Here is a 27,824-nt window from a genome sequence, read left to right as displayed (position 1 = left end):
ATCCACTGTCCTTTCTTAGAATTCTGAGGGGGATGCCCAGACGCTGACAGAAGTGGACCTCTTCATTTCCACCCAGAGGATCAAGGTTTTAAATGCAGACACGCAGGTAAGTGTTTAAGACAGTTGTTCAAAATCAGATAAACTCCTAAGTTCGACTCCTTCTTGTCCCACGGTATAGGCCCTGGTTCTCAGCAGCTTCTCTCCTGTGCCCTCTGCTCCCATCAACCCAAGGCCCATAGCCCGGGCTGTGGGATGACCAAGGAGTGCACAGCAGGTAGCAGTCGTACTGGTGTCACCCCAGGGCTCTGCGGGTGGGAGGTGGGTGGGAAGACCTGCTGGGCTACCTGGGCCCTCCCCTGCTCCCCACTCCCAGGGATCCTGACCTCTGGGGACAGAGGAGGCAGCAGCCTCCACTATGTGGCTTACACTGCAGCCCACCACTCCCAACCCATCGCTGTGCGCTGACCACCCTCCAGGCCCTCACATACCCTGATATGGGCACAGTGGCGCCCTTCCTCGTCACATGTCTGTCCTGTGTCCAGGCTTGTGCCTTGTCCCACTGATGTTTGTGTCCTGAACTCCCCTACCCTGGAACCAGCCCCCTCCTGGAGCCTGGCACTTGGTGATAACTCAGGGAGACAGGTGCCAGGGCTCAGGCACTGGGCTTGCAACACTTCACAGACTTGGACTCCATTTTCTAATCTTTTGTGGGCAAACCATCTGGACTAGATTCCCCCCAACCCTCCGAGCCCCATGCCTCACCACCCACCTGTGCTGGGGGTCCCCAAGACCACCACAGCCTGGATGGTTTCGGAGGACTGACAGGACTCAATGCACTCACAGCTGAGATTTATTTCAGCAGATGGCTCCAGAGCAGAATCAGCAAAGCGGGTGCAGGCTTCCAGAGCCCTCCCCGCAGTCACACAGGACACACTGAACTCCCTGGCAAGGGGCTGTGACAACAGAATGAAGTTGTGTCTACCAGGGAAGCTCATAGACACTCAGCCCAAGGTGTTTACTGGGAGCTGGTCACATAGGCACCCTCTGCCTGGCAGCTACCAATATTCCAGACTCCCAGAGGGAAAAGAGGTGTCCAGCCTAGACCACGTTGTTTGCACAAATGGTTTAGGCAAAAGGAACCATGTTTGTCAGTTTGGGTGCTGGGAACCCTCCTGAGATCCACGTTCCCAGATGCCAGAGAGGGCCAGCCTTGCAGGTGGGCCTTTCTGGGGACAGCTGCCAGGCCTGCCCCGGTAACTCTTCTTGCCAGTGTACATGGAGGGTGCCACACCTGGGGTGGGAGGATGGGCCTGGGGGTTGAAGCTGGGCTCCATCCTCATGAGCTGTATAGCCTTAAACAAGTTCCTGAACATCTCTGAACCTCCTAATACCCACAGCCCCAGCTGAAAGAGTAACTCTTCCACTGGATCCTGTGAAGGAGAGATGAGAAATCTCCTAGGCTGGCCCCGTTCAGGGTTCACTCCACTGGCCCCTTCTCCCTTCCTTTCCTTTCCCTCCTGGATCTTTGGATTCTGAACAGGGCACGCAAATTAAAGCTGTTGGGGCAGAGGAGCTGGAGAGGAGGGAACAGGTGAGAGAGACTGGGAAGGCCAAAGTAGCCAGTCAGGGCAGGAGAGCAGATGTGGCCATGTTGGTAGGCAGCCTCTGTCTGTGAGGAGGAGGAGGGATCTGCCATTGATAGGAGCTGGGGAAGAAACATGTTTCTGACACCTGGGGATTGATTCAGGCATTTATGACAGTGACAAATCAGGAGATGCTGAAGAGCCACTCCAGCTGTTTCCTTTCAGTGTCCCTCCCTGGAAGGTGACTCTTATGGTTATGAAACAGCCTCATGGCTTTGGCCAGAAAAAAAATCAGCAGCTGAGACAAAGGTGAAGCAGCATCCACTGCAAAGTGGATTCTGTGAGGAAGAAATGAGGTGCAGAGGTTGCAGAAACATTCGAGTTTCTTTTGTGAACAGAGGACAAAAGCATAAAAGACCAGTGGATTAGTTTTTTTGAGCTTTGTGTGCAGTCTTGTTAGGTAGGGGTTGTGGGCAAGATGCTGGCTGGAGATTCTTGTCCAAGGACAAAAAACCATCAAGAGTCATGGGCCTGCCAGAGGCCGAGGGAATTGAAGTCAGGTGGGCTACCTTGGTGTCTCTTGACCCAGGCCCAGGCTGTTTGGGCTCCCTGGGAAGAGCTCATTGAGTGACAAACATTGGCCTTGATGCTTTCCTCTTCTGCACGGCAGGAAGGCCAGGCCAGGCCACTCCTGGGCCCATAGGAGAGCACCTCGTTCAGAAGGGACCCTTCTCCAGAGCCATGGGTGGCCTCTCACCCGGAGCGTATGGGTTTCACTATATGGCAAGCCCCTGCTCCAGCAGAGACAGCCCGAGAGCTCACCTGACATCACACCTCCCTGGGTTCTGCACAGTCCATTTTGGAAGCTGGGACTGAGATGAAGGCAGAGTGACTTTGACTGTAAATCATTACCCTAAAACGCTCTGTTAACTAGGGCCGTGGTTCTCAACCAGTGTGATTTTTGTCCCCCAGGGAACACTTAGCAATGGCTGGAAATAATTTTCGTTCTCACACTTGGGAAGGGGGAGGTGCTACTGGCATCTCCTGGAGAGAGGCTTGGAATGCTCCTAACACCTTGCAGTTCACGTGACAGCCCTCCACAATAAAGAATGATCCGGCCTCAAATGTCAGGAGAATCAGGGTTGTGAAACCCAAATAATTGGAGTGCCTTTTTTTTTTTTTTGAGATGGAGTTTTGCTCTTGTTGCTCAGGCTGGAGCGCAGTGGTGCAATCTCGGCTTGATGCTACCTCTGCCTTCCCGGTTCAAGCGATTCTCCTGCCTCAGCCTCCTGAGTATCTGGGATTACAGGCACCCGCCACCACGCCCAACTATTTTTTATTTTTAGTAGAGATGCGGTTTCACCATGTTTGCCAGGCTGGTCTTGAACTCCTGACCTCAGGTGATCCGCCTGCCTCGGCCTCCCAAAGTGCTAGGATTACAGGCTTGAGCCACCGCGCCCGGCCCTGGAGTGCTTTTCAATGGCTTGTCCCAGTAGTGTTCCCTGACGTGGCGACATCTCCCTTCTGACAGGAGACCATGATGGACCACGCCTTGCGTACCATCTCCTACATCGCTGACATTGGGAACATTGTGGTGTTGATGGCCAGACGCCGCATGCCCCGGTCAGCCTCTCAGGACTGCATCGAGACCACGCCTGGGGCCCAGGAAGGCAAGAAGCAGTATAAGATGATCTGCCACGTGTTCGAGTCGGAGGATGTAAGTAAGCCCTTGCCAGGGCACTCCCCTCCCAAAGTTCACAGCCCAGGGCGGCTCCAGAATCCAGGCGCTGTGGAAACCACCCTTAGGTGGAAAGCCTCCTCCGTGCCGTTATTGACGTTTCCTGTGGATCAGTGATCTTTTGCATACTCTCTGGGTTTGCAAAGATAGTGAACACAGTCTTATTCTACTTCTTGAAATAGGTTCTTCAGGAGCTGTTTATAAATTGAGCCATGGTTAAATATACAAGGGAGCTATTTGAAGAAATACCTTTACAAAAGATTTTCTCTACTCAAAATGAAGTTAATCTTTGCGTAACTTTTGTTATTAAAATGCAAATTTTCGCATGGCGCTGGCATGCTGTATAAAGAAGGCACATCTGCACATGAGGCTTAGTTCTGCCTTTGCGTGTGGTATGCCTTCCGAGCAAGTAAAAAGTGATTCTGAAGTATAAGATACCAGAGACTCAGGAAAAGATCACACGCCCTTTGGCTCCCTCCTTGGGCTAGAGAAGAGCATTGTTTTTAGCCTGGAGGGGGACAGAGGGGCTGAGGAAGGAGCAGCAGGGCGGAGAGGGGAACTCAGAGAGGAACTGCCCTTCCTGGAGGCTGATCTTACTCAGACCAGCAGGGGGCGCTGATGGTGAGCCCGTTTTGTGGCTGTTGCCAGAGTGAAATTTTAAAAAATGATCTATGGCTGGGCACAGTAGCTCATGTCTGTAATCCCAACACTTTTGGGAGGCCGAGGTGGGTGGATCACCTGAGGTCAGGAGTTCAAAACCAGCCTGGCCAACATTGTGAAACCCCATCGCTACTATAGATACAAAAAATTAGCCAAGCGTGGTGGTGCGTGCCTGTAATCCCAGCTACTTGGGAGGCTGAGGCAGAAGAATTGCTTGAACCTGGGAGGTAGAGGTTGCAGTGAGCTGAGATCACGCCATTGCATTCCAGCCTGGGCGACAAGAGTGAAACTCCGTCTCAGGAAAAAAAAAAAAAAAGATACATACTTCATGGGCAGTTGGCCAGGGCGTTCTTTTTCATAAGGACTTGAGGGTGTCTCAGGGACCTGGGCAATAGGGAATGGTCCCCATATTGTCATGATCCTTACATACAGCATGGAAACTGAAGACAGGGTGCAAACCTGTGGCTGGCACAGTCACCTTCTTTCTAAGAAGTTGGGTCCACTTGAAATGCTTCGGCACAATGGCAGATTTACAGGAGGGAGAGAGCATTTCAACAGCGCACTCACACATTCCTTCCATCCCTTGAAACCTGGATGGGCATTTCTGTGTGACTGAGACTGAGGATGTCTGAGAGACCTGGCATGGGGGGTGGGCCACAGGTACTGGTGGAATGAGGCCAGGAGCAGGCCCGGTGGCGAAGGGTGGTGGTCAACTGGTGAGAGTTTCCGATGGGCACTGAGAGCTTCCAGGTGCAGCCAATGCGGAGGGTTAAATCTAGGGGATGCCGTATTGGGTACATGAGGCGAGGCTGAGAGGCAGGGTAGATGAGGCCTCAGGGTGGTCCTGCTCGCACAGCAGCCTCCAGGTCCCCACCTCTCCAGCGCCTGTAGGCTCTGCCCGCAGCCCACCTGCAGGAGGCCGCTTGAGCCCTTGGGTGGGGCCTGGGTTGCGCTCCTGGCCTCACAGCAGTGAATGCCCACAGGCTTGGCTGCGAGCTGGGGCCGGCAGGGCGACCCCTTCTCTGAAGTGCCAGCCGCAGAGAGAGCCCCCTGAACTCCACACCTCCCAGGAGGCAGCCGGGACCCGGCGTGGAGTGACAGGGAGGCGGCGGCTGGCGGCACACCAGCGGCCTGGATAACGCCTGAAGGAGGCGCAGCCCCGCGGAGCCGGCTCCCTGGGCTTGCAGCTTCTGCGGGGGCGGAGAATGTCGTCCAAAGGGAGGAAGAATGGGGGTGGCCCGAGGGAGCCCAAGTTGAGTCCAAGGGCTGTGGGTGGTGGAGCTGGTCTTCCAGGGCTCCTGTACTCTCAGGCCGCCCTTCCCAGCCAGGTGGCCTCGTCAGGCGGAGACAGAAGCAGAGGCCTGGGGACAGCCCTCCGCTCCTCCCGGAGGCCCGACCCTCTCCTGCGCGGGCGCTGCCCCGGCCCTCCCGCCGAGCCCCATCAGCTCACCAACTCCGCAGGCCAGCCCGGCGGCGCCATCTGGCGGTCCCCGGGCGTCGCGCCTCCAGCCGGGTCTGGCCGCGGAAGAGATGCTGGGCGTGGGAACCGGCAAGTCCTGGAAACCGCTTAGGGCCCGTTAGGGAGGGCAGTTCCACGCCTGCTAGAGGGTAGGCCGCCTGCTGCGCGCTTCTAATCCGGCCCAGCTTGCCTTTCCCAATGCATTCACTCATCTGCTACTCTTACATTCTGCCACGTGGAGAGTGGGAAGGGAATTGAGGCCAAAGCCCTTGTTTTCACTTGTTTTGGGATACTGTTGAGTAGGGGTTTGCTGGGGGGGCCCGTGCAGAACCCCCTTGAGGGCAGTTGAGGAGGCAGGTGAGGAGCAGGACAGCGCATAAGGAGGGCTCACACAGCCCAGTGCCTGGCAGGAGGCCCCGCTGTGGGCTGAGGCGTCACCGAGGCCGCCAAGAGCCCCTCCGCGCTCCCAGGGCTGCACAGCTGCCAGCCTGCTTGGCGACCTCCGGGAGCTCAGTACAGCTCTCTCTCACCTCCCACTGTCTCCTGTCTGCTCACCAGCAGGCGGCCGGCCAGGCCCTGAGTGCTGTGTCAATGTTCAGGTCTGCCATGTCAGAGTCGATGATGTCCACTGAAGCAGCTCAGCGGAAGTAGAAAGAAGCGATGTGCTCCATGGGGCCTGTGTAGAGTCCTAGGTCTCATGTCTTGCAGGCCCGGCCTGGCACAGCCACACATCCCTAGAAGAGCAGCCAGGCACACCCTCTGCTTCCAGTGGGCACTGGGTTCTGCTGCTACCGATAAATACATGCAGGGTAGACAACTAGCAGCACAATGCTCCCGGAAAACACAATGAAAGTCCATTTTCGGCATCAGATGAGTGGAAAGGAAATACAGATGGGGCCAGGTGCAGTGGCTCACACCTGCAATGCCAACGCTTTGGGAGGCCAAGGCAGGAGGATCACTTATGTCCAGAAGTTTGAGACCAGCCTGGGCCATATGGCAAGACCCCTGTCTCTACAAGAAAACTTTTTTTAATTAGCTGGATGTGGTTGTGCTCACCTACATTCCCACTCCAGTCTGGGCAACAGAGCCAGACCTCATCTCAAAAGAAAAAAAAAAGCAACAAAAATATGACATGTAGTAAATAATTCATTGTTGTCCCAGACTTTCTTTGAAACAGCTTTGACCTGGAGCATCTGGGCCATGCCACAGCTTAGGCAGGGACAGTCAGGAGCAGACCCTTTGGGGTTCAGGGCAACACTGGGGTTCGCTCACAGTGGAATGCTGGTGGGAGACAGCCTTCATCAGATGAGGGAGGGCCCCCAGTTTCTTTCTTGTTCTTCTAAGCCCGAGCAAGGGCCCCCTTGAAGGCTTACGGGTGCATCCTGCACCCAGCCCTGCTGCAGCCCCTGCTGAGGAGGCTGCGGGGAGCCTGTGCCACGTGCCTGTCTCCAGCGGGCCTGCCCTCTGCACAGGCCCAGCTCATCGCCCAGTCCATCGGCCAGGCCTTCAGCGTGGCCTACCAGGAGTTCCTGCGAGCCAATGGCATCAACCCCGAAGACTTGAGCCAGAAGGAGTACAGCGACATCATCAACACCCAGGAGATGTACAACGACGACCTCATCCACTTCTCAAACTCGGAGAACTGCAAGGAGGTAAGCCACACCCACCAGCCTCAGGGAGGCCGCATTTGCCAGCTTCTGCTCCCTGAGCTCCTGCAGAGCGAGCCTTCCCGGGGTCCTCACGCACACCCTTGCCTTCCTATCAGACTCGAATATGGCCCAGAATGTGCACCTCGCTCCTGCCTTCCAGCTGAGCACTTGAGTGTGAAATGAGGTGTTTGTAACAAAGAAGCTGATTACAGTCAGCTTTAATGACCTCGAAAATGCGCCTTTTAATGCTGCTATTATCATCAACCAGCGCTCAGCACCCAGGAGGTTTTCTGAAAAGCATGTGGCATCTCTAAAGGGAGCTTGGGGACTCTGGCAGGGGAGGCTGGAAGCCACCAGTAGCAGAGGCCTTAGCTAGTCCCAGTGGCTTCCCCCAGGAGACTTTGGAAAGTTGTTATGGGCAGAGGAACAAATTCCCTGGGGATGGCCCATACCTGGACTGTTTGATAAATGGCTGAATGATTCTGTCTGCTGTGGATGAGTGGATGGTCTCTGCTGCTTGTTGAATGGGTGAATGCGTGATCCTGGTTTCTTGCTGAAGACATTCCAGGCAGTTTCTGAGACAGTGACCTTTGAGAGGAAATAAAAGTAGAAGGACTTTTCCAACAAGAATGAAGGCCAGGGGCAGGGTATGGGTATGGGAGTCTGAGAACATTCCTCTGGCCTCTGTGGGTGTGGTGGGGTGGAAGGAGCAGGAACCAGGACACTGGAGCCCTGCTTGGGGTGGGAAGGTCAATGTTGGGCATGGGTGGGGATGGGGTCAATGCCAGGCATGGGTGGGGATAGGGGGTCTGTGCTTCCAGGTTCCCAGGATTGCTGGGTAGACCCCAGGAAGGTGTGGGAGCCAGAGTGGGTGAGGCTGGGGGTGGGTGGGCAGGGCTCCCAGCCCAAGACCTCTCCTGGCTGAGATGAGCCAGCCTTGGATCCCAGGGCAGGGCAGGATGTGCCAGGACAGGGTCAGCCTCATCCTCCTGTGGGTCCTTGGCAGAGGCCCCAGTCCCTGCCGCCAGCCCCTCTCACACTGCTGATCCCTTTGCAGCTGCAGCTGGAGAAGCACAAGGGCGAGATCCTGGGCGTGGTGGTGGTGGAGTCGGGCTGGGGTTCCATCCTGCCCACGGTGATCCTGGCCAACATGATGAATGGCGGCCCGGCCGCCCGCTCGGGGAAGCTGAGCATCGGGGACCAGATCATGTCCATCAATGGCACCAGCCTGGTGGGGCTGCCCCTCGCCACCTGCCAAGGCATCATCAAGGTGGGCACCCTGGGACCCTCCAACCAGGGGTCGCCTCAGTCCTGCCTCACTTGATCCCCACTTTGCTGCAATCCCCACTTCACCCATGGGGAAACTGAGGCCCAGGGAGACCCACCCGGTGACTGGTCGATGATGGCATCAAAATTTGAACTCAAGACCATTCCCCATGTCTGAATCAGAGGTGGACCCGGGCTGCCCTGGGGTGGGAGGGGAGGGGTTGTCTGAACCCCGTACCGAGCCATGTGGCCCTGGGCAAGGGCCCAAGAACCAGTGAGTATAGGGTGACCAGCTTATCCTGCTCTGCCTGGGACTTGGCCAGGTTAGCACTGAAAGTCCCGCTTCTGGGAAACCCCCTCAGTGCTCTTGGGCTGGGGAGGTGTGGCACCCTGCATGGGTTGGGTGCTGGGACGCAGGTTCCCTTAAGTAAGGAGGCCACCCTGACCATCAGACTCGTGAGCTTGCAGCTTTGGGAGGTGCTGCCTGTCACTGTGAGGGGTCAGGCAGAAGGGTCACCGGCACGTGGGGTGGGGGCCTTCACACTGGCCTCCTGCGAAGGAGTGGGCTCTGCCTGCTGCTGGCGGCTCCTGTGACCCAGCTGTGGCCTGGCCCCCAGCCCTCTGTGGCATGTTCCTCCCCACCCTGCTGTGGTCTTGGTGCTGGAGGAAGCGCCTTCCTCCTCTTTGTTCAGCATGAGAGATGAAGGGCATTCCCCAGGCCAGGGCATCCCATAGACTGCTCTAGGAGCTGGCCTGGCAGAGCTTCTGTCCATTGGGCAGCCACACAGAGAGACACGGGATAGGCCTCCACCAGTGGCACCAGAGGGCTCAGCAGCTGAGGCCCCCCTCCCAGGGCTGCAGCTCCCAGGTGGAGGCTTGGGTTCCTCCCTGTGCCTCCTCACCCCCACCGGACCCCGGCGGCCTGGTGCACCCGCTGACAATTGTGTCCTCACAGAAATTTGCTGTGCGGTCACTCCCTGCCCTACGGGAGGTCCGTCCTTGGAGGGCATTGGGTTTTGAGGAAGGTGTCCCCACATCCTTCCATAGGAAGCTCTCCTGAATTCAGCAGATGATGGCCCCCTCGACACCCTGAGGGTGACCTGGTGCTGGGCGCATTGGTTCTGCCCAGTGGCACTCAGAGCCTGGGCTCGCTCCTGCAGCGGCTCATCTTCCCCAGGGCAGAGGCACCCTGAGCATGGTGGGACAGAGGGCGTAGTGCCGCCTTGGAAACCTGGCAGCCCTGGTAAGGGCCAGGGCGAGGCTCCTCCCCGCTGCACAGAGGGGCTACTGAGGCTGAGAGGGGACTGCCTGCCTCACCCAGTGTGTGTTCTCACTGCCCCCGGCCTCCACCCTGCCAGCCTCACTCATCCTGGGTCGGACTTGATGTCTAAGGCCCAGCCTGTGACTCCTGTCCCCGTGCTCTGCAGGGCCTGAAGAACCAGACACAGGTGAAGCTCAACATTGTCAGCTGTCCCCCGGTCACCACGGTCCTCATCAAGCGGCCAGACCTCAAGTACCAGCTGGGCTTCAGCGTGCAGAATGGAATTGTAAGTTCCCCCTCCTGCCCTGGGCCACCACCACCGCTGCAGGGCCCAGGGAGGGGGAGCAGCTCCCGTCCAATGGGGCAGGCTATGTCTGGCAGCCTGGTAGGACCTGGCCCGTGGGTGCAGCTGCCCACAGCCAGGCCACCCGGGGCAGGAACTTTCCAGGGCTCTCCGGAAGGTCCTGGGTAGAAGGGGAGGGCCAGGGCATGGCTGTGGATTGGGCCCCTCCAGCCTTTCCCAGGCTCCCTTGTCCCCATGGTGGTTATCCCCTGCTTTAGAGGGAGGGCAGCAGACTTCACCAGCCACTGTAGCTTGGACACAACCAATTGTGGCATCACTTACTGTGTTCAACAAACAGATGTTCACTCGTTCATTCATTCATGTACTCATCATTCGCTTGTTCACTCAGCCGTTCAGCAGACATTTGTGAAGCACCTGCTCTGTGAAGTACCTGCTCTGTGTTAGGCTTTGTGCCGGGCAATGGGAAGGCAGGAGTGCTGCCTGGAGGAGGTGATGCTGGGCTTGAGTTAGTGTGGTTCTGGCCAAAAACCTGTACCAGTTCCCCAGGCCAAAGTTCTTTAGCCCAGAGTTTCCACCCTCTCATTGACCTGCATTTGAGTGGCCTGAATTCTTTTTCCTTTGTTTTTCCTCCTGCAAAAGACCCAGAGGGCAGAGATGTGGCCACCAAGTGGAGTAAAGAAAAAAAGGGCTGGTGATACCCAAATTGTTTAAACCAGCCCTGAGTATGAAGGAGCCCAGGAGGAGAGACACTGCGGGCTGGAGTGGGAGTGATGTGGAGATGATGGGGAGGGTGTGTGCCCATCCACAGCCAGAGAGGAAAGACAGTGGGAGAACATTCTAGAAGGACTACCAAATCTTCTCCATTGTTTTCTGGTGAAGCAGCGTGGAGGGGTATACCCACCGTCAGGGTGGAGTCCCAGGGCTTGGGCTCAGGGCCCATCTCTGACCCTGCTGCGTCAGAGCAAATTTGCTGCTATAAAAAAGATTCTGCAAATCTCCATATACTGAGAGCTTATTGCTTATTCATGCTGCAGTCTAATTTGCAGTGGGGGTGGTGGGGCTGAGCTTCACTCCACAAAGCCACTCAGGGGCCCAGGCTCTGCCCTCAGCTGGGCTTTGGCAGCCCCCACTGGGTGCTCTGTGTCTGGCTGGCACTGCAGGAAGAAAGGCAGCTCAGAAGACCTTGTGAAGGTTTTCAGGGCCAGGGCAGAAGTGGCCCTTGTCATTTCTGCCCACAGCCCACTGGCCAGATAGCTCAGCCACGGAACCATGGGGAGGCTGGGAAGGGGGGGCCAGCCGGTCCCCAGAACGAAGAGGGACAGGGGCATCGCCAGTGTCAGCCATACCTTCCCTGCTGTGTGACCCTTGGCAAGTCACTTACGCTCACTGGATTCCCCTCAAAAGGTGCTTGTGAAGATCAGCTGAGAAAATCCATGAAGTACCCCAAGCTATCCAGGGTGGGCCCCCTGGTCCTAGTCTCTGCTAAGGAGGAGGCCCTGTGGCCCCTGGACCTGGCACAGGTGCCAGGACGAGTTGTCTGCACCCCACTTGGGACTTCTGTCCAGGACAGTGTGCCTGCCGCAGGAGCTGGCCAGCTGGTGGTCTGGCCTGGTCCGGCTCTGCCTGACTGCTCTGCATACACGTGACCTGGGCACAAGCAGTTGCCCCAGCTAATTTGGGGGCTCTTCAGAAAATCAGCTGGGGCCCTTGTCTGCAGCTGCTGTGAGCACTTTGTGGATGGGCATGGCTGGGCCCCAGGGAGGAGGGCTGGGACAGCCTTCTGGGCTCCTGCACCCCCGACCATCACCAGGCCCTGCCTGTGTGCCTCCCACCCCAGCACTGGGGACAGGGGAGGAAGCTGGGGACTGACAGCCCTGCAGCCCTCACGAGGAGCCCTGCTGTGCAGAGCCTGGGGCGCTGTGTGGTGTCCCCAGGGCTGCCCCTGCCTGGCCAAACCTGGTGACCACACCGCCTTTGCCTCCTGAGTGGCACTGGGGAGCTGCTTGTCCTGTTCCTGCACCCTCTTGCCCAGCCTAGGAGGCAGGTGGGCCTGGGTTGGTGGCCAGTGCTGCTCACTGACAGCCCTGTCGCTGTGAGCCCTGCAGGAGAGGCTGGCTTTCCCCACCATGGAGTGGCCTGAGGGCTGCCTACTCTTAGGGCCTGTGAATATAGCACTGCCCAGGATGAGTTTGATGCCCCCTCAGACTGCTGGTCTCCCCCAAACTATAACCCCTTGAGGAGCACAGGAACTGGAGAAGCTGGGGCACACAGAGGTTTAGTGACTTGCCCCAGGTCACACAGCCATGTGGAGCACTGGTGGGGAGAAGGGGAGAAGAGACGATGAAGGGGAGGACTCTGGTTTGTGTTTTGTGGGGGGCTAAATTAACATGAATGGGAAAGGAGGGGACAGCCTGGAGCAGCCCAGCCAAGCCCAGATGCAGGGTTCTGTGCCTTCCTTCCCAGAGAGCTGGAGAGTGCAATGGGCAGGAGTGAAGCCAGGGTGGAGGGCAGCGGACAGGCACCAGGGCTCTCTCCAGCTGCCTTCCGGGGCAGCTGCAGAGGGGTCTGGAGCAGCTCCCAAAGATGGGGCAATGTGGGTCCGAGTGGCCAGGAAGCTGAGGGTGGTGGTGCAGACGGGGGTTTCTCGGAAGATCAGGGGGTGCAGGGTTGAGGGCAGCAGCAGACTTGCGGGGCCTGCAGTGAGGAAGGGGTCATGTGCAATTCTGAAGACAAAATCTCCGGGGTGGCAATACAAAAGAGAGGGGCCACCCACTGCTTGGTGTCTCTGCCCGGGGTCCGGGGTCTGAGTTCCGGAGTGATGGGAGGGCCAAGCGTCTGTGAAACTTGGGGGGTGGTCTGGGTCACGACTGGGTCACGCCTGGGGACGAGGAGGGTCTGAAGGTCCCAGCCCTGCTCGTGGATGCGCTGTTGTTCCACCCTCTGGCCTCTGCCTCCCTGTCTGTGAAATGGGGTCCCACTTCCTTGAGGCCCCACTGCTCAGGATGCAGGGGAGAGGCTGGCAGCTGAGGGGAGGGGCAAATGCTGGCTCTCAGGGGCTTTCTCCAGGATACAGGACAGCTCACCCTGAGAGTGCCAGGGAGGCTTAGATGAAGCAAATGAATCGGCACAGTTATGATCCATCTCCCCAGTGATCCAGAAAATGGCATGCAGGCGGCCATACAGATCACTCACCATCTCTGAGTACCTCGGCTGCCTGGCGGTAAACACCGGGCCCTCCAGGCCCCCAGGTGCGGACCCCACCCTCTGCACCTGCTCCTCTGCACCTGCTCCATGAGTGCCCGTGGTCATGGTGAGGGTTGAGGGTAGGGGCTGGCTGTCCCCGTTTGGCCCTCTGTGCACCTAGACACAGAGGCTGTCACAGCACCTGCCACGTGTGCCCCTGCAGGCCAGGGCTCATCCACCCCAGGGCCATGTCCAGGCATCTGCCTGGCTGAGGTGCACTGGGGCTCCACTGCCCAGCCGGGACCTCCAGGGAGCAATGAGCCTGCGATAACGTTCAGGAGACCCGAGGGTGCTGGCTACTCTGGTCCAAGCCCCTCATCCCTCACAGCATGCTCAGGATGGGACCTGCAGTCCCAAGGGCCCTGGCCTCTACTTTCAGGAGCCTGGAACCCCGGGCTTCTGCTGCCCCCGGCCCTGCAGCAGTGGGGCGCTTTCCTTGGTGTCACCTCTCTGGGCACCCCCATCCCCACCATGCCCAATGAAGCGCTCACCAGTGTCCTCCCGTCCTTGCCAGGCCCTTCGCCTGAAGTCCTGTCTCCAGTTGGCCTGGGGCAGCCACTCGGTACCTTGTATCCCGGGGAGCTGGTGGGCAGGGACTGGGGGTCCCCTCAGCCTCCACGTACCCGGCCACCTGGGGAGCATGTGCAGGCGCTGGAGGATACCTGGCTAGGAGTCTATCAGCTCCTGCCCCGACCTGCAGCAATTCTCCCCGATGACCACAGAAACATTCCCTGTGGCAGGTGGCAGTGCTTAGCACCCAGAGCGAGCAGTCAGATGAGATATGGGCCTGCTGCAGAAATCTGGGTGCTGGTGTGTAGGAGAGGGGGAGGCCCCCTCACAGTTGTCTGTGTCTGCACATGTGTGTGTGCATGCATGTGTGTTTGGGACAGGTGAGTCTGTGCTTCTCCCATCCCAGGTCACTCGCCTCCTTCCAGGGCTCAGCACAGTCTCCTTTCTCCAGGATAAGAGGGCCCCGGGGTGGCGAAAGAGCTGCCTTGCAGTATGGAATCTGCCTCTCCCCACCCCCTTCTCTTCTAGTCCTAATTCTCCTTGGACATCCATTTTTCTGGTTTTTGTTTTCATTTAAAAAATAACTGTGGTAAAATATATCTATAACATAAAATCGAGCATCATAGCCATTTTGAAGTGCAGAGTTCTGTGGCAGTCAGTCCATCTGCATATCAGGCAGCCATGGCCACCGCGCTCTCCTGCACATCTTCCTCCTCCCCAATGAGAACTTTGTCCCCACTAAGCACCACGGCCCATTTCTCCTTCCCAGCCCCTGGTGGCCCCCACTTCTACTTTGTCTCTGTGATTCTGACTACCCCAGGTACCTCACATCAGTGGCATCACACAGTGTTTGTTGTGTGCCTGGCCTGTGTCACGCAGCAGTGTCCCTGAGGTCTGTCCGTGTTGTAGCACACTTTGGACTCTCCTTCCTCTCCAGGGCTGAGTACTGTTTCCCTGCAGGCCTAGAGCACATTCTGTTTCGCTGCTAGTCCGTGCTGTCACCCTTGGCTGTTGTGAACACTGCTTCCGTGAACACTGCTGCCGTGAACATGGGTGTGCAGGGTGCTTGTTTTCCATTCTGTCCAGTCTTGTGGTCACAGGTGCTCCCAGGCCCTCCTGTCCATCTGTTTGGTGTCACTTTTAGGCTGGAATGGAAGCCCCCGCCACTGCACTCCAGCCTGGGTGACAGAATGAGACCCTGTCTCCAAAAAAACCAGAACCAATATGTTTGGCACAAAATGCCCTTATGTCACTTGTTGGGGGGATATAGGAGTAAAGTGACTCTTCCCTCTCTATGTACAGCATTTGGGCATCCGGCAAAGAGAGCCTTCACTTGACAGAACAGATGCCCCACCTTTCTGGTGGCCAGGGGATAGCCTGCCTCTCCTTTCCCTCCTGCCCACCAGCTAAGTGCCTGTCTTCCAGGATGGTAACCAGGCTCTGCCGTAGGAGGCCAGGTGGCAGTGGCCTTGGGCTATGTCACCAGTCTCCAGCCTGACCACAAAGGGAGGGACCCTGGGGGAGGTGCAGCTGGGAGCAGGTTCCACTGTGGGAGTCAGAAAACTTGTTGGCTCCCCACACACCATGGCATTGAGTGTTTTGTTTTAAGGAAACATACTCCAGATCATAAGCGTCGCTGTCTGTGAGTCAGCGAATTGCACGTGCACGTATTCATCATGTGGCGCTTTTCCTTCTGCATGTCCCATCTTTGGGGACATGGTGGAGTGCCCGTCGGGGGTGGCTGGAACATGTGTGCTGACCTGGCCATGTCTGCTTAGATCTGCAGCCTCATGAGAGGGGGCATTGCTGAGCGAGGGGGCGTCCGTGTGGGCCACCGCATCATCGAGATCAACGGGCAGAGCGTGGTGGCCACAGCCCATGAGAAGATAGTCCAAGCTCTGTCCAACTCGGTCGGAGAGGTAAGCAGGGACTTTGGGTGTGCCTCTGCATGCCGGTGCCCACGTGCTCCCGCCTGCCCTCCATGAGCCTCCCCCGCTCCAGAGGACACAGGGCGTCTGAAGGTCAGCCAGGCTGTGTCTCCCACTGGGGCTGCTGTGACAAGGGTGAATGGAGCGGCAGGTGATTTGGGTCCATCCCGGTCTGGCTCTAACTGAGCAGCCGGGAGGGCACAGGCTGCTGGGGGTGCTCCCTGGACACTACTTTTGGGACTGGACCTGTACGTCCAGTTCAGAAGCTCTGCAGGGCACACAGCTATGGCCACCCTGGCAGGCTTGCCTCTCTGCCCCTGCCGGCCATCCCCTCCCACAGCCAGGCTGCTTGCCCTGTCCTGCTTCACTGGCTAAATGCCCCGCAGTCCAGTTCTTTCTGGCGTCGCTTCCACAGCAGTGCGAGGATGGTGTGGGGGAGGTGCAGGTTTTCCTCCAGAGCTCACAAGGTGGCAGGATCATTGGGAGGGGAGATGGTGCTGCGGGGGTGGCACGTATACCGGGGGAGGCCTGGCCAGTGCGCTGCGGGTGTGGGTGTGTGCATGTGGACGTGTGAGAGCATGAGTGGATAAGTGTGGGCAGGTGTGGGAAACGAGTGTGTGCGTGCACATGTGGGTGTGTAAGGGTACATGAGTGGGTGGGTGTGGGTGTGTGGCTGTGTGAATGTACCTGAGAGTGTGCATGTGGAGTGTGTGTGGGGGGTGAGTGTGGATGTACGTGTGTGTGAGAGCACGGGGGGGTAGGAGTGCGAGTGTGGGTGTGTGCAGGGGTGTGTGGCTGTGGGCGTGTGTGAGCATGGGGTGTCGAGCATGAGTGTATGTGTGCGGGACTGTGGCTGTGGGTCTGTGAGTGGGTGTGAGGCATGGGGGTGTGGAGGAGAGTGTGAGTGGGGGTGTGTGTGTGTGGGGGGGTGTGTGTGAAGGGGTGTTCAGCGCTAAGGGGCTGCAGGCTCTCTGGGAAGCGTGGTGGCCGCACGAGGCGGGAGGCTGAGAGCTGAGGAGCCTGGCCTGCAGAGGGGCCCGCTGGGGACCGGGCAGGGAGTTTGGGTCTGGGGACAGCAGCGGCAGGCCGGGTGGTCTGTGGTGCTCCCCCTGGTGGCTCTGTGAGGCTGAGTGCGTGGAGACCATCCTTGCAGCCTGTGTTCGGATGAGGTCTCCCGGAGCCACATCGGCACACTTGTATTTTGTGCACTGCAGGGTCGGCTGGGAGCTGGGAGGCCTGTTTTCCCTGGACTGGTCGGGGCAGGGGTCTGGCTTAGGAGGAGGAGGGGCCAGGCGGACACCAGCCTCCCTTTGATGGCTTCAAAGAAAGGAAAAGCCAGTGTTCCCAAGTAGATGCTTTGAAGCGGCCACTCCCACGGCCATGAGCCCCACACCTGTGAGGAAATCCACCCGTGGAGGAGCGGGCGGGAGAACGGGGAAGAGGCAGGAGGCGGCCAGGGCATCGGAATCCTTTCAGCCCTGCCGAGGTTATGGTGCCTGTTTCCAGCAGCTCTGAGCCCACGCGGAACATGAGTCACTGACAAACAAGGCTTGCCATTGCGAGGGGCTTCGGGGTGGGTTTCCGGTTGAGGAACGCCGGGGAATAGACTGATGGAGGAAGCCCGTGCCGGGGGCAGGAGCAGCGGAAATCTACACTGGCCACACAGATCCCGGCGGGGGAGGGCGGGCAACACTTCAGAAGCAGAGCTGCGCGATGTGGCTTTCTGGGCTGCTCAGCCCAGGGCCCGAGACCTGCTTGCTTGAGGAGGAGCAGATGTACGGCGGCTGTACCCCGTGGGGAGGCCAGCGGCGCCTGCGGCAGCCGACCCTGACAGTGCGAGGGCCCCCATCCCGAGGCCGCAGCCCAGCACAGTCCGGGACAAGACGGGAGAGCGTCGTGCTCAGGGGAGGAGAAGTGGGCAGCAGAGCTCCTCTTCTGTTCTTGAAGCAGACATTTGGAGTCTGCTCCTTCTCAGTGTCCCCAGAGAAGGATTACAAGGCGTGCCACTCACACGGTTGGTCTCCCTGGGGCGGTCTGAGGCCTTGCTTGTATACCCAGCTCCTTTGGAGTCAGGGCTCGAGGCCAGGCCCCAAAGGGTCATTTGCTCACCGATCCCCAAAAGCTAAGGACTTGAGGTGCCCTGCGCCCCAGCGAGCCTGTTCCCAGCCCCCAGCACACTTGCCTGGCCGGTGTGTGTTTTGTAAGAAGGGGTGTGTGTGTCTTCCCCCGTTGGTCTCCTCCTCACTGAAGCAGAGTGCACCCCTCACAGTTTCTGCCGAGGCCTGGCCACCCCCAGCCAGCCCCAGTGGATGGGCAAACTGTTGTCACCACTAGAAGTCCAATTTCTCAACCCCCGGGTGTCAGCTGGACTGGAAGCAAAACTAGCACTCAACCGTGTTGACTCCTCTGGAGCCAGGGATGGGGGCCCGGAGTCTCAGTCTGCCGCATCTGGAAGGCATCATAAGTGCCCCCAGGCCTGGGCAGGCTGGCCTTCCTCCTTCACTCTAGGAGATGGGCATTTGAAGCAGAACTCTTGGGGGGTTTGCCTCTGTTGTTTGCGTTCACCTGATTGTGGGAGGGCAGCGGCTCAGCCTTCTGTCTCTGTCCGCAGATCCACATGAAGACCATGCCCGCCGCCATGTTCAGGCTCCTCACGGGTCAGGAGACCCCGCTGTACATCTAGGCGCCCCCAGCCTGGCCACGCAGCCTGGACACCGGGCAGGGCCGCCTGGGCTCAGAGGAGCTGGGAGCTGGGCCACAGACTTGACCCTGACACCACAGCCCAGCCACAGACGCTGGCTGCCCAAAGGGTGTGCCCTCACCACCCACTTGATTTTTTTGTTTTCATTTTGCCAAAAAGGGGTATGTCTTTATCAAAGGAGAGTCACAGAACAAATGTTTGTAAAGCGTTCAAGTATTTTGCCACGTTCTGGACTGTCTTCTCCCTGCACCAGCCAGGGTGTGTCTCGGTAGCTGTGCGTGGTGTGGAGTGTGTGTCTTTCCTCCCTGAAGCTGTGCGGAGCGAACTGGCGCCTCCGAGGGACGCGGCTCCTGGGGCAGGGCAGCCGTCACCCCTGCCTCCCGCCCCCTTGGCTGGGACGTCTGGGGTCCTGTGGGGCCCCCGCAATGGTCCCAAACAGCTGCCTCTGCCACTGACTGCAGGGACATGGGCAGCCCGGCTCCCAGGACATGACTTGTAATGAAAGGTTGGGGACATGTGATTGATTGTAAATAAAGGATGATGGCCACAACATGAAAACTCCCTATTTATTTAGATATTATTACTGTTTGGACTTTTTTATTTTGGCAGGCTGCTTTTCAGACTCTAGGGTTTTCCAATGTGACCAATGACCACACCTGCCTCTCCCGTCATCTCTTCTGGGCACCCTCCCACCCGGCTGTATCCCCGGGCAGGGCTCCCACAGAGACAAGGAGGGCACAGGCGTCTGCCCCCTCTTTTTAAAATCGATCTACACACATCCACACACATGCTCCCCCGAGGAAACGAAACCCACTCTAGAAAACGCGACCTCGGCCGCGCCTAAGGCAGCCAGCCGTGAGTGCAGACCCCTTGGCCAGCGTGGCGCGGCGGCCCTGAGCAGTAGTGGCATGTGTGTAGATCAAGTCAGATCTAGTCCAGCTTGGTTCATTCATTAGCGATCCATGTAATCTGATGTCATCTTGTCTCGAAGTCTCTCTCTTTTTTTGGCCCAGGCCTTGAAGAATACACTGTGACTTAAGAAGCCTTACCACGCAGTAACTAAAGCTTTAGGATGACTGTATTCGAGGAGTGCCGTGTGTTGCATGCAGCTACCCGTAGGAAGACTTCGCGCATATCACTAATAAACCTGAAGTCGTGATGAAAAGCCGTGTGTGTGACTGGTCTGTTACCTGAGAGCGGCGGGTGCCTGCCTGTCCTCTCATTCACAGCTTGGATGCGGCTCTGCAAGTTCACTATGCTGTGGCAGCTGCGGCTGCTCTGTGCTCCTCCTGGATCCTGAAACTTGGAAGCTGTCACTAATGAGTTCGGTGGGTGGGCGCTCTGGGCACCAGGTGTCAGCTGGGCAATGCCCCGCTGCAACTAGAGGTGCCAGCAATGCTGACAGGTAACAGGGTCAGCGACAGGTTCTTGACCCACTTGCCCCAGTGGGGAGACACGTCCGCAGAGCACTAATGGAATCAGGGAGCCTTGGGCTTCTTCGGATTTCAACGTGAATGGCCCCTGGGAAAGGTGTGAATGCGTGTGTGTGTGTGTGTGTGTGTGTGTGTGTAAAAGCCGGACTGCCCATCCCAGCACCCTGTCTGCACCCTGTGGGTCCTTTGCAGCCTGTCTAGAGTGACAATTCTGGCAGCTCTGCCAGCACTTACCTTTCTTCATGGCCACCGTTCTGGTATCACCTGGTGTGGGAAAGCCAGGTAGCAAGCATGGGCTTTGGTCAGAGGCGGGGGCCTGGTGTCCAGCAGGGTTAGGCCGTGGGTCTTGGATGGGCAGGAGCCTTCCTCTTTGGCCTGCCCACAGCGGCATGAGCTCCACGCTGTGGGCACTGACCACCTTCAGGGCCCAGGATTCTTGGGGAACTGCAGAGTAAGGAGAAGACTTACTCTCACCTGGCCGCCCAGAGGGTGTGGGCCAAGGGCTTGCTTCAGTGTGACCTTGGCCATCAGGGGCATATGAAAGAGACAGCCTTTCAAGGCGCACTCCAGCTTCGTGCCTCCCTCTTCCCAGAAAGTATACATGGTAGAGGCAAAGAAAGCTGTTCCGTAGGAGACTGTCACAGAGAGCTGTGTATATGCCGAAATGTATATGCACTCGCTCTGAATATGCTGAAGAATGAAAAGCAAATACAATTCTTGACCTGGCCAACAAACAAGAATGCCAGGGATGGCCACATCCTTGGGGAATGAAAAGAAATGTCACCTGAGTCAAAGCTGGAGGGAATGGGATTCCACTCAGGAGGCCAAGGGGGACATTCCTGCCGTGCCCAGGACAAGGCAGGGAAGCAGGTCCCAGGGAGAGAGCCCTGGCTAGCTAAGGACATGCAGGCAGGACTCCCACCAAATCATACACCTCTTTAAAAAACCTGTATTTAGGCCGGGCGCGGTGGCTCACGCTTGTAATCCCAGCACTTTGGGAGGCCGAGGCGGGCAGATCACGAGGCCAGGAGATCGAGACCATGGTGAAACCCCGTCTCTACTAAAAATACAAAAAATTAGCCAGGCGTGGTGGCGGGCGCCTGTAGTCCCAGCTACTCAGAGAGGCTGAGGCAGGAGAATGGCGTGAACCCGGGAAGCTGAGCTTGCAGTGAGCCGAGATTGCGCCACTGCACTCCGGCCTGGGCGACAGAGCGAGACTCCGTCTCAAAAAAAAAAAAAAACAAACAAACAAACAAAAAAACCTGTATTTAAGGAAAAATTTGAGCCATGGCCTGCATTCCTCCCAGCAGCCCTTGGAGGCCATGTCCATGGAGGGGCTGCCATGGCCAGCGTGGGTGGGCCTGTGTGTGTCCAGGCCCTGGCCCTCCCCACTCTGCCCTGGAGTTGACCCTCTCCGGAAGGCTCCTGGAAGCACAGCTGAGTGGCATGGGTCTCTCAGGCTCCCCGGCTGGCTGCTGCAAGGTCCTCTCAGGACCCTGCCCCTGGCCAGTGGTGCACACAGGCTCTCAGCCTGCCTCTGTCCCAGTTAGACCTCAGAGACACAGAGGCCAGAAATACTTTTTATTAAAACACGGATCATTATTAAAACACCTTGAGGTACATTAAATAAATACAGCCTTTCCAGTTGTACAAACAGGTCTCTGGTGGCTTGAAAACAATTTCCTATAAATTCTGCCTTAGCAGCCTCTGAGAGTCAGCATGGGTGGGGAGAAGCATCTGTGTGTAGCGAGCTTTCTGTGGCCTGGTGTGTTACAAGCATTTAATGTGGATCCTCATCTCCAGCCAAGGGAGACCTGAAGTTCTTGCGGATGATGCTCCCCCTTCTCCGATCTCGCTTGCCATAGAGTTGGGGTCCAGGTTCTCCCCACTCAACAACCTCGTGCCCCCCAGGCTGGGGTCAATGGTGGTGTCACAGCCGGTACCAACCCCCTTTGGGTCTCCGGGGAGGGCAGGGGATGCCCGGGGCCCAGCTGAGCTGGAGAAGGAGCGTGTCACCCCCAAAGCAGCCATAGCTGGCCCATTTCAGATCCCAGACGGAGCATGATTGGAGCGGCGGAAGGACGCATAGGGAGGGGAAGCAGCCAGCTTTCTCCTTGGCTGTGAGCCGACGTGCAGCCTGGGGCCTGGGCTCTTGCTGCTGGTACCCGGATGCCGTGGAGCCAGGGCCACGGGCACCACAGCTGCTGGGTCAAGTTGCCAGCACATTCCCTAGTCTACCAGCACCTCTCTCTTCTGGGGACCTTCCCAGGAAGCCCAGAACCTGGACCCTCCTAGAGCCCATGAGTGGCCCTGAGCAGCTGGGCTGATGGGGGCACCCCACCCCGTCCCCGACTGCCTCATTTCGAAGGGGCAGAAGGTTCCAGCCCAGCGGCATCAAGTTGGGTACAGTTTCCGTATCCACAAAACAGAGCTGCCACCAGCGCAAACCCAGAGCTGGGTGAGGGTGGGGTCCAGGTGAGAGGCCCGCAGGGAGGCACTGCTGGGGCAGGAGCCCCATTGGCCATTGGGACTGGGCCCTGCTGCAGAGAAGGGAAGGATGCTGAGCAGCAGGCTGGGGGGTCCAGTAGGCCTCCACCCCGGCTGCATGAGGAAAACACCCCAGAGGCCGAGTCCACGGGGTGGCTGGTGGTCTTGGCCTCGCTGGAATTGCAGCCATGTCTGAGGACTGCAGCTCTAGCCCACCCAAGGGCTCGGCCCAGGGACAATGCTGTGTGAACCCCCAAGCCCTAGCGGGGACCCCCCAAGCAGGTGAAACCCCTGCGGCGTGACCCCAACACACCTCAGAGACAGTGGAGATTCGGAGGCCAGGGCGTCAGGCGTGGCTGAAGCTCCGCTCCAGGGCGGCCATTCTGAAAATCCACCAATTAATTTCACCTGCAAAGGGACTTGCCTTGAGGGAATTCAAAAGCCCCCACTTGAGGAAAATTAGAGAGAGATTTCCTATTTTATAGTCTGAATAAAGTGCTCATAAATTCATCTCTAGTACATCTCTCCTGGAAAAGTGCAAGTTGTCATCAAAAGGCCTGGTTTATGTGTTTTCAGCTCTCTAAAGCAATTGAAGCCTTTTCAGCCGACCACAGCTGGGGGAGTCCTCCACCACAGCCCCCAGGGCAGGGATAAAGGACTGGAGGAAGGCTCTGGGCACCTGGACTGGAACCCCACCCCCTTTCCAGCTTCCAGCCACACAGACGCTCCCCAGCAGACTGGCCACAGTGGTGTTGGGGAAGTGGGGGAGCTCAAGGACAAGCCCCACAAAGCCGAGGGAAGAGCAGCGTGAGCCCCCTGCCCTGGCACCCAGGAGTGGAAGGCACCCTCTGGTCCTCCTATGCCCCCATGCCAGGCTCATGGGCTCTCTGGGGAGACCTCGGGCTCTAGGCTGTTTTGTTCACCGCAGGGCACCCAACGCAGCTCAGGGGCTGTTGCTGCTAGTGGCCCTGAACAGGCATTTCCATCACTGCAGAAAGTTCTTGTGGATGGCGCTGTTCCACGGCCATTGTTGGGAGCAGCTGCCACTGATGCCACCAGAAAACAAGGGGATGGGGGCCAAGAAAGTCCAAGGCCCCCAGGCTGTCCCCAACTTGGGCGAGTCTGCTTCTCCATAAGCAGCACGGCGGGTGTCTGCTTCCCTTTTTGCGTGGGTTTGTAAGTGGTTTATGATCCTCCTGCACAGGTGTGTCTGCTGCCGCATGCCCGGGGGAAGGTCAGCTCTGGGTCAAAGGGACCTGCTTTATCAGGAGGGGCTACTTCCCAGAGAAACTGGCCTCTCTCCCGCAGAACTGTGACCCACTGAGCTCAATCAGGTGAGCTCAGACACAAAGGAGCTGGGAATCGGCGCTTTTGTTACGGATCAAACAACTGCTCCAGGGAGAGGACGGGAGCCTGGAAAAAGGGGGCCCACGAGGAGGTGGGGGAGGCACCCCACGGAGGGAGGCTGAGCTCGAGGCCCAGGAGATGGTGGGTTCCTCCAACCCCCACAACACCGGCCTGTCCCCTGGGGTGGCCGGGCTATGGCAGAGGCCCTCACTGTACACTTGTTTGCACAATAGCCCTGTGGACAGAAAGTTGGGCCCAGGCTGCCATCTGTGCTAACACTACCTATTTCCTTTCATAGGAAATAGGCTAGAGTGTGATGAACATTTAATGACAGAGCCATCGAGCCACATGAGAAAATGTCTCATGACTCAATGTCACCCTCTGTCCACTGAACACTAAGTTAAATGGGGGATGGGAGACTTCCTGCTTTGGATGGCCCTGGTTTTGGAGATACTTTGAGTCTTTAGGTGACATAAGTGTTGCCTGTTGCTGTATTCACATTTGTGCAACGCTGCTCAGTTCAAGGTGCTGCACGCCAGATAAAACCAGAGAGTTCACTGTGGACATGAGAGTCATCTTTCCGAATTACTGGGCTAGGCAGGAAATGCAATCCCCAAGGAGACACTGCTCGGCTCCCCTCAAGAGAGGGGGTAACAGTTCCCTGCCCACGCCGCCCCCAGATCATCCTGGGTGTCCCCCCCACATTTGTCCTCAGCCAAGCTGGGCCTGAAGGCCTCTTTGTCAGGCATGATGGCTTCTGCCAAGAATATCTGTGGCGCCAGGCGTTGGTGTCCACAGTCAGAAATGTGGCTCCTTCATACCTGGTCCAGAACGCCAGCGCCGAAGCCGGCCTCCTCCTCGAGGCGCTCCTCGCTGGTGACAGCCAAGTGCATGGCACCCACCATGTGCTGTGCCTCGGTGGGGAGGGCACAGTGTGAGTGTTCCAAAAACTTGGCCACCAAAACCCTGGCGTCCGCATAGGTCTTGCTGTCCACTAAAGAGCGTGGCTGCTCTTTGGAGGCTGCCGGGAAGGGCTCTGGTGTTGGCCGTCGGTCAATTTTCCAGGTATCTGCGTCCCCCGCTGGTGAAAGCTGGGCCCGACAGGCAGCCGTGGCAGAGCGAGACATGGAAGCTAAAAATCAAGGGCAAAAATGCAATTCGAAACTCACTGAAATAAGAAGTTAACTTAAATGCAAAGAAAAGCCTGCTCCCGGGAGGAGCCTCCTGCTGGGGTTTCTGTGTTCCTGGGGCTGGCGCTATGGGCACCTGCTGTCCCCATCCCTCCTCTCCTTCGCAACCCCAAGCTGAGCTAGTGTCAACCTCCAGGGGCTGCAGCCTCCAGGAGTGAAGGCCTGGGGGGAAGGGCCACCGCAGCAGGCAGGGACCAACTTCCGCCCTCTGCTAGAATCCCGAGGGCACAGGGACTGGTCCTTCCCAGTCTTCTCGCCTCCATGACCTTTGCCCCTTTGGGTCTGATCTCTTGCTGGGGCAGAATCATGGCATCTAGAGACAGGGTCTGCCTTAAGATCAGAACTGGGGGTGGCAGAGGGAACATGAGATGCCCCCATCATGCCAGGTGCAGGCAGCCACCACCCAGTGCCCTGCTCCACTGCCTGCCAGGCCAGAGGCTGGGGACCTGGCTCCAGCTCCCACAGGGCTGACAGCCTCTCTGCATGATCCACAGGCTGGACACTGGGCTGAGGGTCCCTCTAAGAAGGCCAGCTCTGGGCAGTCAGTGGCGAGGGACGCCAACAAGGAGCAGCGAAGGCCCGGCTTGTCCAGCCTGAGCTTCACGCCACACAAAGTTGGCACATTCTGGGTGGTCTGTTCTGATGTCTTGTTTGGCGGCAACTGGAAAGCCTAGCAATTAAACATGAGAAATTAAGAAACTCCCAGGTGGGGCCCATCTACCCCAGATGAAATCTCATAAAGTGGGCTGAGCAGTCACATGTGTGTTCAATTAGTGCTAGCCCTTGATAGAAGCCCACCAAGAGAGAAAGGAAGAGAAAGGCCCTCAAAGCCAGAGAGTGGGCAGCCCCCATTCCCAGGGATGGGGTGAGGAGCTGCATTTGGAAACAATGTAGCCAAGGACCCACCAACACCCGCCCCACCTCCCAGCAGGCGCAGTCAAAGCGCTTTAGAAAAGAAGCGTCTCACCGCTCCCAGGCACAGCCTCGGACAGTCCTGCTTCCAGGTCCTGGCTACACGACGGCCTGTGTGAAGAGGCATCACCTTAACCAGAAGGAGAATTCAGTGAACACATGAAAGGAAAAAGGAATTCCTGAGAAAGCTTTCATAACCCACCTGCGACTAAGACATTTTAGATGGCGAGCAAGCCGGAGAAACCTGCTGAGCTGATGCCCACCCAGCGGCAGACCAGACAGGAACCGCCCTGCAGCTGGCCAGGCCTGCCGTGGGTCAAGTGGTGTCCCAGGTCCCACCCCGACACAGTGCAATGGGCCAGTGGCTCAAAGAAAGCCCAGCACCCTTCATGGGAATACCCACCCACACCTGAAGGGCTCCAGGCACCCCGGAAGACACGTGCCTGTGGCGTGCAGATCAGCCTAGCCAAGAGGGGACAGAGGCGTCAGGTGGGTGTGTGGGTGCCGAGGTGTGAATTTCACTGAAGGGGACAGGCCAAACAAAGCCATCAGGGGGCCACAGAGTGGACCTATGAGCCCCTCCAAGTACAGGGCATCCTCCTCCAAACCTCAGTGAGTGAATGTGGGCATGGTGGAGAGAGGTTCCAGAGCTCTGAAGAAACCAGCAGAGGGGGGTGTTTCAGAAGGTTCGATGGGACTCTCTCCCTGTGAGCCGGCAATGGGGTGCAGGAAGGAGGAATACAGAGATGACCGAAGCTAGGGAGTCCACATGTGCCAAACCTGGTATTTCCACCAGGAGGGCACCTCCAGGCAACTGGCCACTGCGGGCCCTGGTTCCTTTCAGGGACTCGGTTCCGGGCTCCAGTAGGGGGGACCATCAAGGGGAGACTGAGCCGGGACCCACTGCGCCCTCTTCAGGGTTCCTGCACTTCCACTTCATGAAAAGTCCCCACAGCAATGGCCAATCTTTATTGGCAGAAACTGTGCCTCCTCTCAAAAGACAGCGATGAGGCCTGGGTGTGAGTTCTCCAGCGCCGGGGGTGCCCAAGACTCCCGGGGAGCTAGTGTGAAATGCAAATTCCTGGGCTGCTGGCCACAGGGACCCGGTGCCAGGTCCTAGACTCCAGGGCACTGCCCGCGGACACAGTTGCATGGGGGCGATTTTTGAAAGCTCTGCTCTGTGTGGAGAACCAAGCTGCCTGGGAAATGCTGCTGCAAACGCACCTGTGTCTGCCTGGGGCAGCTCCAGCCGATGACACCCCCATACCCAGAGCTATTGTCGGGGGTCATCTGTCCTGTGCCAGACTCTAGGCTTTTTCTGAGCCCTGGAGCACGTGTGCAGCACTCACAGCTAATGTCCTGGACTGGGCCCTGGGCCCCTTGAATCCTTCCTCCCCTGCCACAGTGACAAGCCTGGTGGGCTGCAGAGGGGCCCACAGGCTGCTCCCCACCCACCCCTCGCTCAGGGGTCATCAAGACCACACTCCCAGTGTGACCCCAGACAGGATTTGCAGGGCCGGGCCTCCACTCTCAGGGGTCACTGAGACCTGCAGCATCCAGGGAAAGCTGGCCACACTCTGGGGACATGGGTGAGCCTGCCCAGCCTACCTGCCATGCCAGATATGGACAAGGTGGGGTCGCTGGTGGAGCGGGACACACGCCCGGGACCTGGCTGCACCTGTGAGCCCATGCCAGGATCCTCTGGAGACACGCAGCCAGGGGGAAGGGCAGGTTCAGAGGGTGCTGGGGCGCCCACAGGGCCATCGGGGGATGGGCTGGAACCTGGTGTAGCAGTGCCCTCGGACACCAGGAGGCTTGTGCTGTCAGCTGGTACTGCAAGAGAAGGGACATGGCATTAGAGCGGGCGACTGCAGGAGACGCTGGCGTGGGACAGGGCCTGCCCCTCAAACTCCAGACCTAGATGAACTCTGAAACCCTGGGGGTGCAGAAACACTGAATAAGATTGACAAATGCTGCTCTATGCTGTTGAAAGTTGGGGGCACTAGATGAGCTCCCAGAAATCATTCCAGGAATGGCATGGGTCGGGGGCTTAGACCCTTCACACTACACAAGAGACTAAAAGTCAGAAATCGGATGATTTGGTCACAATACGCTTTGGTCTGGGTGAACAGGGCCAGTGCAGGGGTACACAG

The 27,824-nt window shown here is 58.0% G+C and overlaps 2 protein-coding genes across 15 annotated transcripts in view; one reads left to right on the top strand and one right to left on the bottom strand.

Annotated features, from left to right (window-relative positions):
- Window positions 1-19,467, top strand: part of APBA2 (amyloid beta precursor protein binding family A member 2) — a 231,448-nt gene extending 211,981 nt beyond the window's left edge. For 11 of the 12 annotated variants that reach the window (XM_055278513.2, XM_055278504.2, XM_063639044.1 and 8 more), the window contains 7 exons: window positions 20-106; window positions 3,115-3,300; window positions 6,913-7,092; window positions 8,147-8,359; window positions 9,783-9,902; window positions 15,452-15,592; window positions 18,213-19,467. In XM_055278513.2, coding sequence (XP_055134488.2) covers window positions 20-106; window positions 3,115-3,300; window positions 6,913-7,092; window positions 8,147-8,359; window positions 9,783-9,902; window positions 15,452-15,592; window positions 18,213-18,284 — 999 coding nt within the window. In that variant the 3' untranslated portion in view covers window positions 18,285-19,467. Of the gene's footprint in view, window positions 1-19; window positions 107-3,114; window positions 3,301-6,912; window positions 7,093-8,146; window positions 8,360-9,782; window positions 9,903-10,559; window positions 10,927-15,451; window positions 15,593-18,212 lie in introns of those variants that run through there. The other variant, XM_055278514.2, reaches the window with a different exon arrangement.
- Window positions 18,806-27,824, bottom strand: part of ENTREP2 (endosomal transmembrane epsin interactor 2) — a 455,758-nt gene continuing 446,739 nt past the window's right edge. For 2 of the 3 annotated variants that reach the window (XM_055278517.2, XM_063639057.1), the window contains 4 exons: window positions 27,280-27,504; window positions 25,727-25,801; window positions 24,391-24,701; window positions 18,806-20,179 (listed from right to left, as the gene is read on the bottom strand). In XM_055278517.2, coding sequence (XP_055134492.1) covers window positions 20,156-20,179; window positions 24,391-24,701; window positions 25,727-25,801; window positions 27,280-27,504 — 635 coding nt within the window. In that variant the 3' untranslated portion in view covers window positions 18,806-20,155. The remainder of the gene's footprint in view (window positions 20,180-24,390; window positions 24,702-25,726; window positions 25,802-27,279; window positions 27,505-27,824) is intronic. The other variant, XM_063639058.1, reaches the window with a different exon arrangement.

Source organism: Symphalangus syndactylus, chromosome 5, assembly GCF_028878055.3.
Source record: "Symphalangus syndactylus isolate Jambi chromosome 5, NHGRI_mSymSyn1-v2.1_pri, whole genome shotgun sequence".
Classification (NCBI taxonomy): Eukaryota; Metazoa; Chordata; class Mammalia; order Primates; family Hylobatidae; genus Symphalangus; species Symphalangus syndactylus.
The sequence above is the reverse complement of the archived record's forward strand: the minus strand, read 5'-3'. Positions and strand labels throughout refer to the sequence as shown.